Raw genomic sequence first — 17,786 nt, forward strand, 5'->3', positions numbered from 1 at the left:
CCTCAGGTTATAAGAAATAAATGTGTACAAAAATATTTTGTTCATCAGAAAGCAGAGTTTGTTTTCCTTAAGCTATTTCATGCAGAGAGGATTTAGACAAAGCCATTGCTGCAAGGAAAGATGACTTATTCAGGCAACGTTTCTTTCTTTCTTTTTTTTTAAACTTTCCTTTTTCATATTGTCTAGTTCGGGTAGAGTTTGCAGTTCTTAGGCCAATCTTCAATGCAAATTCTTTGGAGCAGATTTAATTGACAGCCCTGTCCCTTTCTTAGCTGTGTTACACAAAGAAGCATACAGTTAACACCAATGACCTGTCAAGATGCTTAAACTGTTACACCAGTTTCTGAGAAGTACATAACACGCAGAAAGGAAGCAAGTACATATTTGCTCTTTGTTGGTTTTTCCCCCTCTAAAAAAATTGTTACAAAGTCTTATGCTTAAACAGAGACATAGAAAAATCAGTGTATTCACTGTCTCAAGTTATTTACAGCAAAAATTACAGAGACAGCATACATTGTATTAGACCTTCCACAAGCATATATTAAAAGTAATTACATTTGAAAAAATATTTTTATTTTTCCTCTACATTTCTACAATACATACTCAGTTTTCTGTGGGTGTAGTTTTCATTCTTGTGTGTGTGTTAATCAGATGAAGCAGACGGGACTGTGCTTGGATGTGGAACATACCTAGTGTGTGTCTGCATGTGGCTGTGACAGAAGCATGCAAATGCTCTCCATCAGCCACCGCCAGAGTGACAGATAGAGTTTAATATAAGGATCGTGCTGCCCAGCTGGGGTACAGAGACCCTGCACTTCCCTCGACTGAGTTTATTCGATTCCTGTAACCTTGTGCTTTATTTCTGGCCATGAGAACAATCACTGAGCTGCTTTTTCTGATCCACTGGAGGTCGTGCTCACAGTCATGCAGGAGGCATCATCGCTATGGACAATTCACTTCGGAGGAATTTCAGCAGCTTAGGAAAAAAGTGCACAACAGATAGCCCCCCTCTGCTGCATAGGAATCCATGGTCCCGCACTTCAGAACAACGAAGGACTAATTATCATGATTCTAGGATAAGTGCTTTAGACATGACCAAGGGAAAATAAAAACTTGTTGCAGATATTGAAGCCATTCATTAAAAGAAACACATCGAGACTCAAAAGCATAAAAATTGTGCATTTGAATTTTGAAAAAAAAAAATGGCAAGAAACCTAGCCCACCCAGCTCTATGAAGCTGGGAGTTTGCATAAGACAAATAGAAGCATCTTTTATAAGCCATCATTAAATTCTTTTCATTTTTAGAGCACTACTCTTTTAGCTGACCTCTTACTATATCCTCTAGTAGTGATATCAAATATAGAAACCAAATTGAGGATCCAAAGGGCAAGATCTCCACCCCTCCCCCGATATCATTCAGAGTTGTATCTGGCCAGACCTCTCCAGCCAAATAGGCCCCTAAATTCGACAATGCTTTAAAACGGAGATATCAAACTGTGAACCCTCTTCTCCTGAGAGATATGTTTGTCTGGACTGCACCAAGCTCTGAGTCAACTGACATTGTTTACAGCTCAAGAGATTTTATGAAGTTCAGAAGCTTCAGCCCCACTTCAGCTTCAGCAGATATTGGTTGGCCCTTTTTGGATGGGGCATTTCCTTGTCCGTGCACCAGTAGACACCTTTACTCACTTGCAACAACTCCCTGGTCCTTTTAGGCTTTTGAATTTTAACCCTTGCCTTAAGTGAACAGGTATCTCTGGTCCTGAGATTCCCTTCCCACCTGAAACGGTTGCCAACTCTTCACTAAAGACCCACATGGTTTTCCTATATCAGACTGCTGCTTGTACTAACAGTTAGAAACAGGCAATCAAATACCATGTCATCTGAAGCAGATGGTGGGCTTTTTTTTCTTCTTCATACAGGGGACTTTGTGCAAAACTTCACTACAGATGCACACTTTAAAGTTTTTGTTCTATTGAATGGTGGTTCTATCATGGCACAGCCATCCTTGCCTGAGTTGACTGCCAATCATACTAACTTCCCTGGAAACAAAAGTTTATAGAGGCAAAAAAAGAGTCAGGAAAAATTAGTTCTTCTAATTTCCAATAGAAGGAGAATTTTTCTTGCATCTATAATAAAATGAAAACAGAGAACATGGAACAAAACATATATCATTTACATGTGATGTTTTTGAAAAAAAAAGCTGGTTGAATTTTAGGTTGTCCTTGGGACACAAGAATTGTTTTTGCATTCCAACCTGGTACACATGGGATTGTGGAAATGAGCGTGAGTTGGCTATCCATGGGTACGATTTTCTACAAACAGTTTAGCTTGACTGCTGTGATATGATAGATAATGTAGTGATGCCTCTCCAACACCTCTTGTTAATATTCAGAGTTTATTGTAATTTCGAGTCTCTTAATTCTGCCAAAAAGTCTAATTACCCATGAGACCACTGTATTCTCTGTTTTTACCAAATCAGTGGTCTTGTAGTCCGAAGCTCTGAGGACAGTAGTAAAACGAGGGAAATCCAGGAAGGCTATCCTTGTAGAGTACAACCTTCAGCGTTCAGTGTTTACGGATAAAAGAGCTGCAGAAAAAGGGACACAAAGATGACCTGAGTCATGGAGAGTAGGGGTCTATGTGAGAGCTTAGGTGGATTTGGGATCCCCTTTTCTCCTGTATTCTCTCCAAAATTCGCCTTTCCTTTTACAGATCACAAGTATAGCTTCACCTCCCTTGTTAGGTTCATCTAATGCCACTGAGATCTCTGTATTTCCCTTGCTCAGGACTTGCAGAGGAAGCTTGGGCTCACGGAGAGACATACTGTCCATCAATGCAGCAGCTGCATTATTGGGCTCTTAGCAGATTTTAGAAAATGAGACTAAGTTGTTCTTAGACGTGAGCAACTTGTCAGCAAGTCCACATAGTAAAAGTATTTTGAATTTTCAATTTACAACACGAAGTTACCGCTCGTTGGTCTGAAAGCCTTGTCAGAGAGGTTCTTTTATTGGCATATAGAGTGTATGCCCTTTATATTTTGTTGTCATTTTCCTGTTTTTTCTTTCCTCCCCTCTTTCTTGATGTACCTTTTTTTAAAAAATAAAACATCCCTGAGTGGATACAGTGCAACATCTGCATCAAGCAGTGATTGTCATTTACGAAGCATGGAGTAAGAAGTACAGATCATGGGTTATTCTTTCCAGTGCACACTTTATCATGAATGTGTTATGAATATTTGTGAATGTTCCTGGGGAAGGGACAAAGATTGCATGTGGTAAAGAAAGCTGTTCTTACCAAAATTTCAAAATACCTCAAGATGGAGTCACAGCAGATGTTTAAAGGGCAGCTTTTAAAACTGCTCTGTTACCATTGAAAATATGACTTGGTTCTCTTCTAAGGGACACATTTGGCAACAATGGCAAAAAACCAGAAATCTATTTTCTCAACTGAAGTGGGCTGAGTGTGTACTGTTTCCACTGTTCTGTTCTGGTTCAGTCTCTAGCTGTTTCCTGTCCCCTAGCTTCAAAAGGTTCATGCCGTCCCAATTAAATGCTTGCACTAGTGGAAATGACACAAATTCAAATCCAGTACCTCCTGAGGCAAATGTGGGGAACAATCTTTTTCCTACATCACCCATGGGACAAAGGAGGAAAAAATTCTCAGCCACTTCATCAATTGAGCCGATTTAAATCCTCTAAGGTAAATTGGAAGAAACAAATGATCCTCTTTGCAACTGAGCAGGAATTACAGGCTGACAATGGAAAACACTAGGCCAACAGAACGATGAAAACAAAGTTTGACATAAGTTCAAAGCTCAAAGGGAAACACCAAGCAGACACATTACACGTTGCCTATCACAAGCCAATCATAAAACATACATTGCATTTGGAAACGGCTTGGTTTAATTGAGTGCCTTCCATTACCCTGTTTTCCTAGCAATCAGTAAAGTAATCTTTCCATTAGAAGGAAATATGACTCTTGGAATTAATTCTTTATACAAAGAGCTAGCAGGAGTGACATTTACACCAAAAAGAATTGCGTCCCTGTAGCAGCATAATAAGCAGTCTACAGCTGTCTTCTTAGACACTGAAGTTAATTTGGTTCAATGTAGTTAAATTAATTGAATATAACAGTAGTTGAGAAAGAGATTCATTATTTTAAAGTCGTTTTATTTTTCCCCATTGGTTTGGAATTCATCAATCATGAGGTGGGAGAAGGCTCTGTTTTCTAAAAGAAAAGACTAGCACTACTGTTTGATCATCAGCGAGGAGTTTGGTGGCATCGTGGAGAGGGCTCTCCACTTTGTAACTTCAGGGAAGCATAAAAGATGATCAAGAACTCAAAGTTTCCCCTGATGGAAACCTTACAGAGCAGGTGTGCGTGCGTGTGCACGTGTGGGCGTCTTTGATGAGGGAAAAGGGGCAGGTCTTCATGAGTGGATGGCTGGGCTATACTTACAGGAGATCGTAATTTTCATTGTTTTATACATAAAGCTCTCCTCTACCTTCCTTTTTAAAAAATCTTACTTTGGATCAAAAAAGACCAAAGGCATAAGGCCTCAGACCATAGGTAGAACCAACTCCTTAAAATTTGTGCTTTTTCTGGTGATCAGTTTGATTAAAGAACAGTTGGCGAAGGGAGAATTTTTATGATAAGGTTGCCATTCTCTAATCCTCATCTCACCTCTTGCATTCTGTACTTTTAAAAGTTGCTAAGCAAATAATACTTGGCTCGGTGGGGAATGTAACTTCAAACTGCATGAAAAATAGTGTTGGCTTTGGGGTGTTTTTGTTTTATAGAATAACTCAGACATTTTTTTCCAATTTGTCAAGTTTTTGCTATATTTTTATAAAACATTTACTTTGGAGTTGGAAAAAATTAGATGCTCCTGATTAAAGGACATAAAAAGTCCTGCCTCCCCCCTTATTGCTGCTTTTTTTTTTCCTAAAAAAACTTATTAAAGAGAATAAATATAAAGAACTGTTTCTTTACTTATTTTTTCTATTCTTTGCCAAAAAAAGAAGAAAATTAAAGATAAAGGTTACATGAAATGGCATTGGGACCCTGGCTTTTGATTTACTCTTTTAACTCCAATTTTATTAGAAAAAATTGCTGGTGGTCATAATCTATAGACTGTATTTCTCTGTTGAGGACACAGTAAGCACCGAAATCAAGTTTCACAATCTGAAATCCAAAGAAAAAAGTGTTTTGTGTGTTCTGGTGAAAATCTATTGTTTGGTCCAAAAAGTCCTGGACTCCACAGTATGACCTGTGGCCTAATTCTTAAAACAGGAAAATGGCTCCAAATACTTGTATTTTTTCCCAAATATGTACCATCTTGACAAGGCTTTGATGTCATTGATAGAAACAGAGTTTTTATACAGAGGCTGTGCATTATAAACTTATTTCTGAATTGTTACCATCCTGCCATTGACTGTGGATGAAAACTCTGGTTGGGAAAACAAAATCCCGATTGTCTAACATAAAAGTAACACGTAACACAGAAAGTAAATAACATAAGAAAGCCTGACTGAATCTCCTTTGCTAGTAGGTATGATATTTTAAGCCACAGTGCATGTGCATGTATACGTAATTGTCATACATAATATTCTCAGATATTATATACTTATTACATAATGCACAGTGCTTTCCAAGACAGCTACAAATTTACACATGCATCAACTACCTAAAAACATAGAAATAGGTAAGCCTATTAAGTGGAATTTTCTTAAATAATATTTGAACAATCAACAGGAAAAGTAATCATGTAAAGTACCGCTCTGTTCTCGTATATATCTACAATAAAATTCTATAAACAGTTGTCTCCCAAAACATACCCAAATAAAATTAAAAAAAGATAACACCCAGTGTCCTATATTTGTATATTTATGGTCATTTCAAAACAAACAAACAAATAAAAGAGCCCCACTCAGGTGCATATTTACATTCTTCAAACTGTAGCGGTGAAAAATAATTCTATTAAGTGCAGGACATTCCTAATGTTGCAGTAGTGACATTTTTCTTAAGTCTTCATGAACACATTGCTTTTGTCTTAATGGTGATGCATTCCATAACTATGAGACAGTTCTGTCCTTGCCTTCATTTGCAGACGGTGGCACAGTCAGGATTAAAGAGCTCCTTGTATAACGGAGGAAAGAGTGTATTCACTATGTCTGGATGCGACTGCTTAAATACCTGCAGCTTCTCCCCGTGCAAGTTGCAAACGGCCGTGATGGTTGGTATCTTGGCTATTAACTGCAGAATGGAAGGACAGGGAAGGAGACAAAGAGGGAAGCTCATTAGTGCTCTATCTTCTGAATCAGTGTCTTTTTTGGCCCCAGATGAAGGGAAATGGCTTTGGAAAAAGATGTTCAGAAAGAAAGAAGGCTCACTTTCAGCTTTTCCTTTAGAACAAAACAAAACAAAACAAAACAAAACAAAATGCTCCCCCTGCGGCCCCTCCCCCCACCATCCTCTGAAGGGAAAATAAAGAGAAAGGAAGCCAGACCAAGCTTCCTGATTCACTGTTCTTAAATAAAGTGTATAGGAGGTAGTCTCATTGAAGCGTCAGGAGTGGGTGCTCTGCAAGCAGGCTGACTGAGCTGGAATCCTGGTTCCAAAATAGCTAAATGGCTGTGTGGCTGTGACAGATGCCATGTTTCAGTTTTCTCATTTGTAAAATGGGCTTAGTCACAGTAACTACTTCACTGGGTCATTCTGTGGCCTGAATGAGGTAATTCCTGTAGAAGTGTTAAGAACACTGGAAGCATGAAATGTAGTTGTTCGCTAATATTATTAGTACCTCTTATTTCCCACAGATTTTTATGATGTGAATAATAGATTTTTAGCGTTGGAAGGTGACCGTGTGAGGAAGGTGCCACCTAAACCATAGGAGGTGTATTTCAAAATTGCCTGGATTGCTTTGCTGTCAAGCTCACTGGCCTGTCTATATCTCTCAAGTCCTTCTCTGCTGTAATGCATGAAACGAAGCCTATATTTAATCAAGAGAAAATATGAGACATCACTGGCACTTAGCTCATTTAGGGAGATGTTTTAAAAACCTGGGTGAGAATACCCACTTATGATTGTTAGATGTTTTCGTGTTTTATATGCATAGATTTTGTATATGTATAGTTCAAATACCCAGAAGACAGTGTTTTGTAATAATTTAAAATGTCCACAGTTTGACAAATCCTATATAAGTGATAGGAGGTAAACAATTCTAGCTTTGAACATGCTTATGATATAGGGACACTTAGAATCCATCATTTAGTGTCAAAATTAGCCTAAAACCAAGCGTCATTGTCATCTAATTACTGTGAGAATGGGGTATGTTCTCATATAGAGAATAGTTTTACAAAATGTAAGCTTGATAGTTCATATAGCTCACCAAAGGTACACTTGAAAATGATGATAATATAAAATTTAATAAAACTCATCTAATCACCAATTAGTCTCACTGTGCTCCCTACCCTACTTAATAATAAGAAACCATTTTAGTCTTCGAAGTAAAAAAGGAAAGAGATAATTAGTTACTTTGTGGCTTTCCAAAATCAGAAATTTCCTCTCTTTCATTAACTTTTCTTTTAAGAACTGATGACGATATAACTATGCTATGAGCAATTTAAAAATAGCTTTATGATTATAGCTGTTGACATATTCATTAAAAGGATCTAGAATGCATAAAGAAGTCTGGTGTTCAGACTTTCCATTTCCACTGCTACTTAGTTATATAGGGATGGAAATAAAAAATGAAAATGAAGGCTTTCTATCCAACATTATGAGTCGCTTAAATTTGTAACAGGCACTCTGCTAAAAAGGAGAAGACACAAAATGGTGTGGTTCTTGCTAATAATCTGCTTCAAGAGATAGATGTGAATAAAATGACCACACAGTCAAAAACAGACTGAAAACCTGTGGTGAGTGCTATAGAAGAATGATGCTAGAAGTGGTGGATAATAGGACGTCCTGACCTCTTCTGGCAGGCCAGGGAAGGCTTCCCTTAGAAAGTGACACTACACTGAGCTTTGAAGGGAAAGTGAGAGCTAACGACATGCTGGGGTAGGGGTTACATAATATGCCCCCGGAGCAAACGCAGAGATGCTCTAGTGCTTGCTTTGGGCACTGGAAGGAGCTGAAGGAAGTTCAGTGTCACTGGAGCAATGGATCAGCATGTTCAAGGATAAAGCTGCAGCGGTGGGCACGGCCAGATAACACAAAGTCTCAGTTTCGTTAAGGTCTTTGTAAGGGTTTTAAGTGAAAAGAAAAGAAAGATGATCAGAATCTCATTCTGGCCCTGGCTGGTGTGGCTCAGTGAATTGAGCACTGGCCTGTGAACCTGTGGTCCCTGGTTCGATTTCCAGCTAGGGCACATGCCTGGGTTATGGGCCAGGTCCCCAGTAGGGGGTGCGCAAGAGGTAACCACACATTGATGTTTCCCTCTCTTTCTCCCTCCTTCCCCTCTCTCTAAAAATAAATAAATACTATCTTAAAAAAAAAGACTCTCATTCTGAAAGATTTGCTTTGGGTCCAGGGTGGAAAACTGGGTCTTTTCTATGTTTTCACAGGTAAGGAATGTACAAGTGTCTACTTAACTAGAGTTCTTTGGGAAATTATTCAAGCTCTCTTAACCATCTGGTTCACACAGAAGGGGACTATAACAGTTTCAGAATACTTCTTACACTTTACAATTCTCCCCGAAATAGCTATTGAATGCAGAGAGGCTTTCAAAGCTTTCTATAATCATCTGCGGTTGAATTGATGATGTGCAGAGCTCCTGAAACTTCCAGAAGCAACTCTAGAAAGCTTTTCCATCTTTAGTGAGCATAAAAATTGCTGGGTTGCTTTCCACAAATGCAGATTACTGGAATCTATCCCCAGGGTCTACGTTTGTTAGTCCAGGTAGAGCTCAAACTCCACGTTTGAAATGAATGTCCTGTGGGGATGCAAATGTAGTAGGTCCAGGATTGAGAAACACTGTTTCAGAAGATCAAATCTTATACATTTACAGCCATTTCCAAAATTGAGAAGTAAATTCTCTCTTATGTTTGAAACAGTCCTGGTAGCTGAGTGTAAGGTTGGTGGCTTTTCAGGAGACAGGCAGGGAAGTTATACCTAGAGAGGGAAGAGTCCATGAGCTTAGTTCTGTTAGTTTGGTGAGGACAAGTAATGACATTCCTGAGTCCCCCGACAAACCAGAAGAGGATTAACCTAGTGATAAAAGAGTATGGGCTTTGGAGCCTGTCTTTATCCTGGATCTGCTATTTACAGCTATGTGATCTTGGGCATGTCACTTACCTATCAGCTTTATTATCTGTCAGATGGCAATTATGGCAGCCCCTATTCCAGAGGGTTGTTGTGAGGATTAAGTGAGTGAACAGAAACTGTCTATAACAGTGCTTGGCACATAGTGGTGACATACATGTTAGGTGTCATGCTTCCATTCCCACATAACGCTCCCTTCAAGGAGAGGATTACATAGGCAAGGCCATGTGTGTTTAGGCAAATGAGATGTAGGGCAAGAAACCAGCTTAGTACCAAACCAAGCACCAAAAATTGTGTCTCTGTATGTTATGTGTGAATACAAAGTCAGCCATTTACTTGTACTGAAATAAAAAAGCAACATATTGGTTTGCATTTTTTGTAGCGATTAAAGTAAGTTGCTCATTTAATAAACTGTGATCCATAAAGTAGAATCTTAGGAACTACAATTCTTAAGAGCATTCTTCTGTTTCTTTAGAGGAGAGGTGTGGGAAAGTAAATGCGTGAGAGGAGGACCGAAACCTTTCTATACTTGTTCATTTGTGCCAGAATTATTTAACCATGTGCTTGGTTTCAGAAAGGGAACATGGACAGACTCTTGCTTCTTTCCTGCCTAAAACTGGGGTTAAGAGGCATCTGATTCAGAAATTCATTTTCCCCTCTCCTATGGGATTTGGATTCTGTCCCTGTTGCTCATCTGTAGAATGGGCTGAATGGTGAGAATTATTTTTTGTTAAAGAGCGCGGGAACTGCTTGAACAAGAAGCACTGAGAAAGGCAAAGGGCTTCTTCAATCTATGTGCTCTCAGAAGAGGTCGATTTAAAGGCATCCAATCAGCTGTGGAGATGGAAGCGTTGACAGGGGCATCCATCACTGTGGAGGCAGGGTGGGCCAAGAGGCCGTGTGGAGGCAGCAGTAGCACTTGTCAGAGCCCAGAAGGGCCTGGCGGAGGGAGCAGCAGGCAGTCACTTATTGCTCATTAATATTATGTACTACCGCTGGGGGACCCCCATTTCAAAGGGAGCTCCGAGCAGCCGCAGCAGCAGTTAATGGCTCAACAACTTTTTAAACAGCTGGGGAGGTGATCCAGAAGCACTTGGAGATGGAGGGGGTAGTCAATTTCAAATCATCATGAAACTTCTTCATGTTTAAATAATCCCCATAGCAGGAGTAGACAGAGGGTCTATAAAAAACACATTTTCACTCTCATCTCTTTCTTATACCAAGTTTTTTTTTAATAAGAAGGAAGCTTTAACTTAAACTTAAAGGGGTCTATAAGAACAAAAAGCAGCTGTTCAAGAAGAGATAATAATTCTATGCCTCTTTCCAGAAGGTAGTTTTATGGGAAAATCCATAATTTTATGACTGGTGTATTTGATGTTGAAAAAAATGAAACATGAAGAGCATAAAACTAGTGATCTCGTTCATATGGGCTCCCAGGCCACCTAGATGCCCTCAAATCTGATTCAGGACACCGACAAGGGTTTGATCAAAGTGTAAGAAAGTTCTGAAGCGCTGATAAAAACAGGGCACGTGTGAGGCTAAACACTTCCATTTCACTTGTCTATTCACGTTTAAGCTTTCATTTAGTAACTTGATACTATGATAATAGAAAGACAAACTTCTGTCTCTATATTGATGATGCAGTTTTGTTATGGTTATGCTAGAAATGGACTTAGGAATTAAGAAGTTAGTGAACCTGTTGGCTTGTATCTCTGCCAGCTTGACTATCAGAGCTCCCCCTGGGAAGGCTAAAGCCTTCCAGAGCTGAGGGGGAGATGAACCTCAAAGGAACAGGTTTGTCACCACATGGTGCAGCCATTCTTCTCAGCCAGGGTATTCTCTTCCCATAGCTAATCTGAGATTTTTCATTGCATTTTCGTTAACATGGCATAACTTCAGGCTCATACCTATGGAGGAAAAGATGCTGTGTGGCATCTCCACAGGCTGTAAGAGCTTAGAAAGACTACTTAATAATGAGAGAAAAAAGAAAATAATAATAGTATTGCTATCATCTTTCCTTGAAGGAATATTTTCTATAATAACAGAAAAGAGAGGGCCCCGTGAGGGGCAGGGAACTTCCTGGCCAGCCAGGAACAGGAAAAAAGAGAGGAGTGACAGAGATTCCCTGAGCTTAGCCAAATAACTCCTCTATATAGACACCGCCACATCCCAGAAGCATCCGAAGGGGTTTATCAGCATAGAACTATGGGTCTGAAAACACCCAGAAGGGTGGTGTGGCCCGTGATTCCTGGAAAGGTAGCATCTATAGCACATGTCAATGTACAAGCATGTGCACACTGTTTTGAGAAATGAATCGAAGGCATGGCGCTCACGGAAGTGCTCCAGCTGTGGAAACATAAAAATGAGTCTCCCTCTAGGCTCTGCATATGGTGAGGTGAGCAGGTTCCGTGCTCTGAGTTCTCCATGTCTTCTCATTGGGTATATGTATGTGTTGTTTTGGAGCTTGCTGCTTTTAAATTTCTCAGTCCAGCTTTGGATAAGAACGTACCTCCTGGAGTGCTGCATATATTTGGAGGAGTGCTGGGAAAATATATATATGCTAACTAACAATATTCTACAACTCTAACTACCCAAGAGACACTGCAGGAGGGGCTGGACTGGAGAAGCCTACATTGAAAAGGCTCCATCTATGACCTTGACCCCGACGCTGCTCTTAGGAAAGGGCTGGGAGTGTGCACCCGAGGGCAGGATATGAGCAGACATGCAGACCCATGTTTTGCCCTTGGCCATGAGGGGACTGCCTCAACCTGGCACTAGCTGGACTGGCTCCTTTTCTCCTCCACCCTCTGCTCCTCTGTGCAGGGCAACAAGAATGGCGCATTTAGTGACTTGTAATAAGGAAGCCCACAGGCCGGAGAACAGAATCGTCACTGGTCTTTGCAGTTCTAACATTCACTGCTTTCTCTCCCATCCTACCCCTCCCATAGCAGTCAGTGGCCATGCTATTATTAACTGAGTGGATAAAGAGTGTCACAAGTTCCTAATACCAATAGCAGTCCTCACCCTGGAAAGTGAGGACCTCAAAGTGGGTCATCACAGCACCTACAGCTCAAGGTGACAGAGCCCCACTTGAAAGCTTGACAGGAATGTTGACTTCTGGACGCAGGCTTTATAAACACTGTATGCTTTGCAGCTCTGGGCCAGAATGTCATCCTGGACTAAATTACCATATGCACGGAGTACTGATTTGACTCTACAAGACTTGGTGAGATCAGTATTTCTTCACTTATTGTAATGGTAGGACATCTAAAGAATCTTAAAACTACCACACTGTACTGAGCATTGAAGGACAAAAGATCTTCAGGAGAAACCTTTGTTTTTCTCTTTTTGAGTCAGAGAATATTGTGCTGAAAGGACTTCAATGACCATCCAGTGTAATCGACTTATTTCCCAGGCAAAAAAAGTGAAGCCCAGAGAACAGATGGGCTGCCTCCCTTAGATAGGGCTTAAAATATATATGTGTATTATAAATATATATGTGTGTGTATTTTTTCATGAGCTTCAGTGAAAATGACCAGTGTCATCTCATTTAATGGCTTCTCAAGCGAAGGCTCCAGCAAAATCTAGTATTCATAGCTTAAATATACTTATATTCTCTTACCTCCATATCATGTCTCTGATCACTTGGAATGCCATACTCTACCTCTTCACTCCCTTACCACCCCAACTTTCATTTTTTGAAATAGTTTTCATCCATTGGTGATTAGCTCAAATATACCATCTCTTGGATAAAAAAAATTCTCTGCCAAAATAAAATTTCTGCTGTCCCACAACTACAACAGCAGTTACAAACTACCAGTTATGAACCATGTATCTTGTTTAAATTTGATCACATTTAGTCTTCAAAATAACCACATGCGATTGATACTATCTGTAGTCACATTTTACAAATGAGGAAACTGAGGCACAGAAAGGTTAAGGCACTTGTCCAGGGTCACTCAGCTAGGAAGTGGTTTTGATGGTTTATTACAGATATACCACATATTATCATTACACTGATGAGGAAAGAACACTAGATTATTTATTATTTTTCTAGACAGACAAACAAACAAACAAACAAACAATTTATATATAGAGATTAAAACCTTTTAGTTAATGGACACAAATTTCTGGAATTTTCAAACCTTCCCTTGGTCCAAATTTGCTCACAAGTATAAGGCACTGTTACTTGAGCTTTAATTTCAGGAGGTGGGCATGTAGAAAAGTATGTTGGAGACTGTTCTTTCAGGACAAAGTCCACTGACAGTGAGTGAGTCCTGCACCTCTCACTTGACGTCTGCTACACCTGTTCAGGGTCAAAGTGGTTGGCAGTATAAATAGTCTTTGCACATTGCACAGGAGGCAGATCTACCCCATGTACTGGAGATTTAACCTGAAACCCTGGACTTCAATAGAACAGTTGGGTATGTGTGCATTTTTCTAGAGATAGGTTTGATAATGTTTATAGACCCAAAGGGTCTATAAGTAACGTACATTAAGAGTAGTGCTCACTGTTTCAGAGGTGTCGTGGAGACTGAAGACCTCCACGACTATGAAGGCAGAAGGAACATTTCTGAAAACGCGAGAAGACTCTGTGGTAGGGTAGAATAATTCTCTTGGATTTAAATGAAACATTTATTTCATCTGGAGAGTGTGGGTTTCGTGAGAGGGTGTCCCTGTATGTCTATGATGCCATTGTCCTTAAAGCGTTCAAGCTGTGTAGAACTGGAGAGACTTGTCCATCCCTACCCCAGCACCTGACAGTTGATGAATCTGAGTCTTAGACAAATGGAGTGACTTACTCAAAGCTACACAGTTAAGAGGTGGGATAAAAGAGAGTCCAGTGTTCTCATTCTGTTTCATGATCCCTTCTCATTAGTTCAAATAACATCCTATTATAGTGATGACTGTTACAAGGGTCCACACAAAAACCCAATATCCGTACATGACCTGTGGAAGCAATGCTTTGTCATCTGGCTCAAGTGAATTTTATACAACAAATTGCCCTCTTCTAATGCTTTCTCTGGTCTCCAGGTTTGTGACATTATTTCTCTAAGAACAGAACTGAATATATGTTAACTAGACTTATTGTTGTGGCCATTTTGAACATATAATATAAATATCAAATCAGTATGTTATATGCCCAAAAGTATATGTAATGTTGTATGTCAATTATGTTTAAAACTTAAAAAGTAAAAGAACTGGCTTATGTACCTTCCCTACTAAAGATGGAGAAGGAAGAATTAAACTGACCTACAGTCGGTGTTTCAATTTTTTTCTTGCCATTAAATACCCTTCGTTCTTCAATTTCTCTGTCTCCCTTCTAAAATACCTCAGATGACCAGCACCAGGACAACAGGATATAAAAAAATGGTTTAAGCATGAGAGTTTTACTCTCCTAGGATAGTAATAATCACAATGTCACAGTGTGTTAGAATTCATGCAGTGCATATATTTCATTTGAACATCAAAACACATCTATACAGAAGTAAGGAATTATGATTTTCATTTTACACATGATGAAACCAGAGTTTTCTTAAAAGAGACAATCCCCCAAGCAGAAAAGCAACAACTTTTGTCTAACTCTGGATTTTATCAAGATTTTAATTTTTCAGTGGCAAATATGGGGATCAAAGTTTTTGAGAGATCCCAAATGCAGGAAACACCGCCCTCCCTTTAATTAACTAGATGCATTTATGCATACATGCTAATTAAGCAATTATAGAGAAAGATGCATATATTCACAGTGCCATGTCTTCTGTCCAGAGTATCTGAAAGCATGTTGTTTAGCTCTTAACTGGGAGAAAACTGAGGTATAGAGAGAAGGTGATTTGTTCTTTTCCACATAATGCAAAGTTACACCAAAGAGAAATATCACTCTACAGTGCGGAAATGTTCTTTCTAGTATGTGTTAATTTTAATAAAATATTATCATAATGAAGCAGCATATTTAACTCATTAATGCTTTGTATGGGCAAAGTAAAATCTGATAGTGTCTCCAATAGTCTTCCCTTCTTTTTAAAATAAAGAACTTCAAGAGCAGTGTGAGAGGGTTTTACCATGAATAAGCTCCATTTCCAAGAGGCTTACCCTCTTAAAAATTCCAGTTTTTAAGAGAGCAAAGATAATTAAAAATCTAAAATAATTCTGGCTCTCAAAAATATTCCATTTCTTGAGAAATCAGAGAGACTTTAAAAATCTAAAATAATGCTAAATATCAGTTATTAGAAAATTCTTTCCTCCTTTTTACAATCATTTTACTTTGGTAAACAACTTTTCTCAGTACTCTTCTTAAACATTGCTATTCTTAAGCTGAGTCAAGAAACTAATGGCATGTTGCTTGCTTTTGCTCATGAGACACTTGTCATTTTGAAAGTACCCCAAGGCAAATTTTGAGTGAAGAGATTAGAGTTGAAGGGAACTTTACAATGAATCAGTCTAATCTTCTATTCTGGGTAGCACTATCATTTACAATATATCTGAGAGGAAACCAAGCAGTATCTATTAGAATATGGCCAATGACAGGGAGCTCCTGGCTTCACACAGCGGTCTATGCGTCTGCTCAGCAACCCTCATCATTTTATAGTTATTCCTCTTTTTGAGTAAAAGTCGACCTCCTCTTAACTTTTCCTTAGACCTGACTCCTAAGTGGCACAAGGTCTCCTCTTGTGTCACATATGAACTCTGAGGACTTGATTCCTTGCTTCAAATTTTTGTTTTGCAGATAAAATACCTCACTTTGATTTTTCCTATAGCTGGGGTTCAGGTCCATCAGTATCACCTTTCCCTAAGGATGTCATTCTCCTCTCAATCTTTTAGAATTTACTAGTCTCCTTTTTAAAATGTGTACCTCAAACTTTATGCACCTTTGGTAACTTTCAGAAATTGGTTTGCTGAGAAACATCTCTTGCTTTATGCAACCAACTCTCTTTTGCTTATTGCATTCTCGTTCCTTGACAGTGGGCCTGAGGTTTGAGGACCTACCTTTGCCAAGGTCTCATCATCCAGGTGATTCTTCTGAATGACATGTTGAAGTGCAAAATAAATCTTTTCCTGAAGCTTCTGGACCTTCCTTGGTTCTATCAGCCAGGCTCGGTCTGACAAAGGAAAAGAATGGATCAGAAAGGTAGGGAACGTAAGCTTGGTTTTATTTCACCTATGTATACAAGGACTGGGTTTCAGACCCACTTCAAATGAGTTCTAAATTGCTTCTGGAGTCATATAATTTTTTGTAGAAAACATAAATATTTTATAAGCACTTCTATGATGAAAAGAATGCACCCTACATTGATATAGAAAACCAGAATGGAGGCAAGGACCCACTGGCTAGATAAACTCCTTCATGTTTATTATTGTCTGTGATGATTTACATCTCTTACACTTTCTGGACATGTACTGAGATTTTCTTTCAAAATGGAAATTAATGGTTTGTGAAGAGATGAATTTTAGAAGTGAGGAAAATTTTTTGAATAAGAATATTTTTGGTGTTCGGGATCCCTCTTCCCTTTCATAAGCTATGCTACCATTTCTACAGCATAAACACAAATCAATTAAAAAATTTAAACCTGAGTCCTCTTTTTCTATATTGAATGTTTAAATGATGAATAGGATAAGCCCTTTATTCTTTTCTCTCTTCCTCCTTTTCTTCCTTTTTTATCTCCCCCTCCCTCTCTTCATTCTCTTCTTCCTTCCTTCTCTCCCTCTTTCCTCCCTTTCTTCCTAGAAGCTTTGGACACCATGGTGATAAAATTCAGCACAGCATCAATGCCTTAGGTTGGAACTTCAATGGAAGGACACCCAGAGTCTCCAAATGCTGAACAAATACTCATGGAAAAGAACCTGGACATGATCCTCCTGAACACAGTTCAGGTCAGGTGAGAAACTCGATTCTGTAATCCTAGACAGGGCAAGAACAAGTCTAGCCAACAGTTAAGCAAACCCTTACGTAAGGGAGCACAAAAGCCTTCAGTTGACAATTGTCAGTCAGAATAAATTAAGTTTCCCTCCCTCTCCCTTCTCTAAACTATCTGGAGCTGAATAGACAGTGGTCATTATGGCAAGAACCTGGGGGATGGGTGGGGTCTGGCATAAGAAGGAGCCTACATAGTTTGGAAATCTGTCTTCCCTCTCTCTCTTTTTTTTTAATGTGGCACTTGACCAGAGTGGCAAAGAAGGCATTTGGAGGTGCTAAAGCCTCTGGGTGTGGGTCTGCTATGAGTGTTGGAAGATTCACCACTAGATAGAGTAAGCCAAACATAGTGCTTCCAAACTCAGCAGAATTTGATGGCCGTAGCATGTCATTTCAAGAGAAAGGCTCATATTTCAGTTGATTCCTTACTTATAGGTGTAGGCTTGCCTTCCTTCTGAAGTAGTAATCCTTAAGGATTGTTTAGGTTTGATATATCATGGCTTAAATATTTGTTGTTAGGAATTTACTGACTTGCCATGAACATACTTACAGAGGACAGTGAATTTTGCAATACTTCCTCTGAGCAAGCAGGAACCAGCTTGAGACCAAC

At 39.3% G+C, this 17,786-nt stretch overlaps 1 protein-coding gene across 1 annotated transcript in view; it reads right to left on the reverse strand.

Annotated features, from left to right (window-relative positions):
* Positions 1-6,102: 6,102 nt before the first annotated feature.
* Positions 6,103-17,786, reverse strand: part of RORB (RAR related orphan receptor B) — a 181,248-nt gene continuing 169,564 nt past the window's right edge. The window contains exons 9-10 of the mRNA XM_054583263.1: positions 16,252-16,364; positions 6,103-6,258 (exon numbers count right to left, since the gene is read on the reverse strand). Coding sequence (XP_054439238.1) covers positions 6,103-6,258; positions 16,252-16,364 — 269 coding nt within the window. The remainder of the gene's footprint in view (positions 6,259-16,251; positions 16,365-17,786) is intronic.

This window comes from Pteronotus mesoamericanus, unplaced genomic scaffold, assembly GCF_021234165.1.
Source record: "Pteronotus mesoamericanus isolate MK-2021 breed Mesoamerican mustached bat unplaced genomic scaffold, CSHL_Meso_final contig_73, whole genome shotgun sequence".
NCBI classification, from domain to species: domain Eukaryota; kingdom Metazoa; phylum Chordata; class Mammalia; order Chiroptera; family Mormoopidae; genus Pteronotus; species Pteronotus mesoamericanus.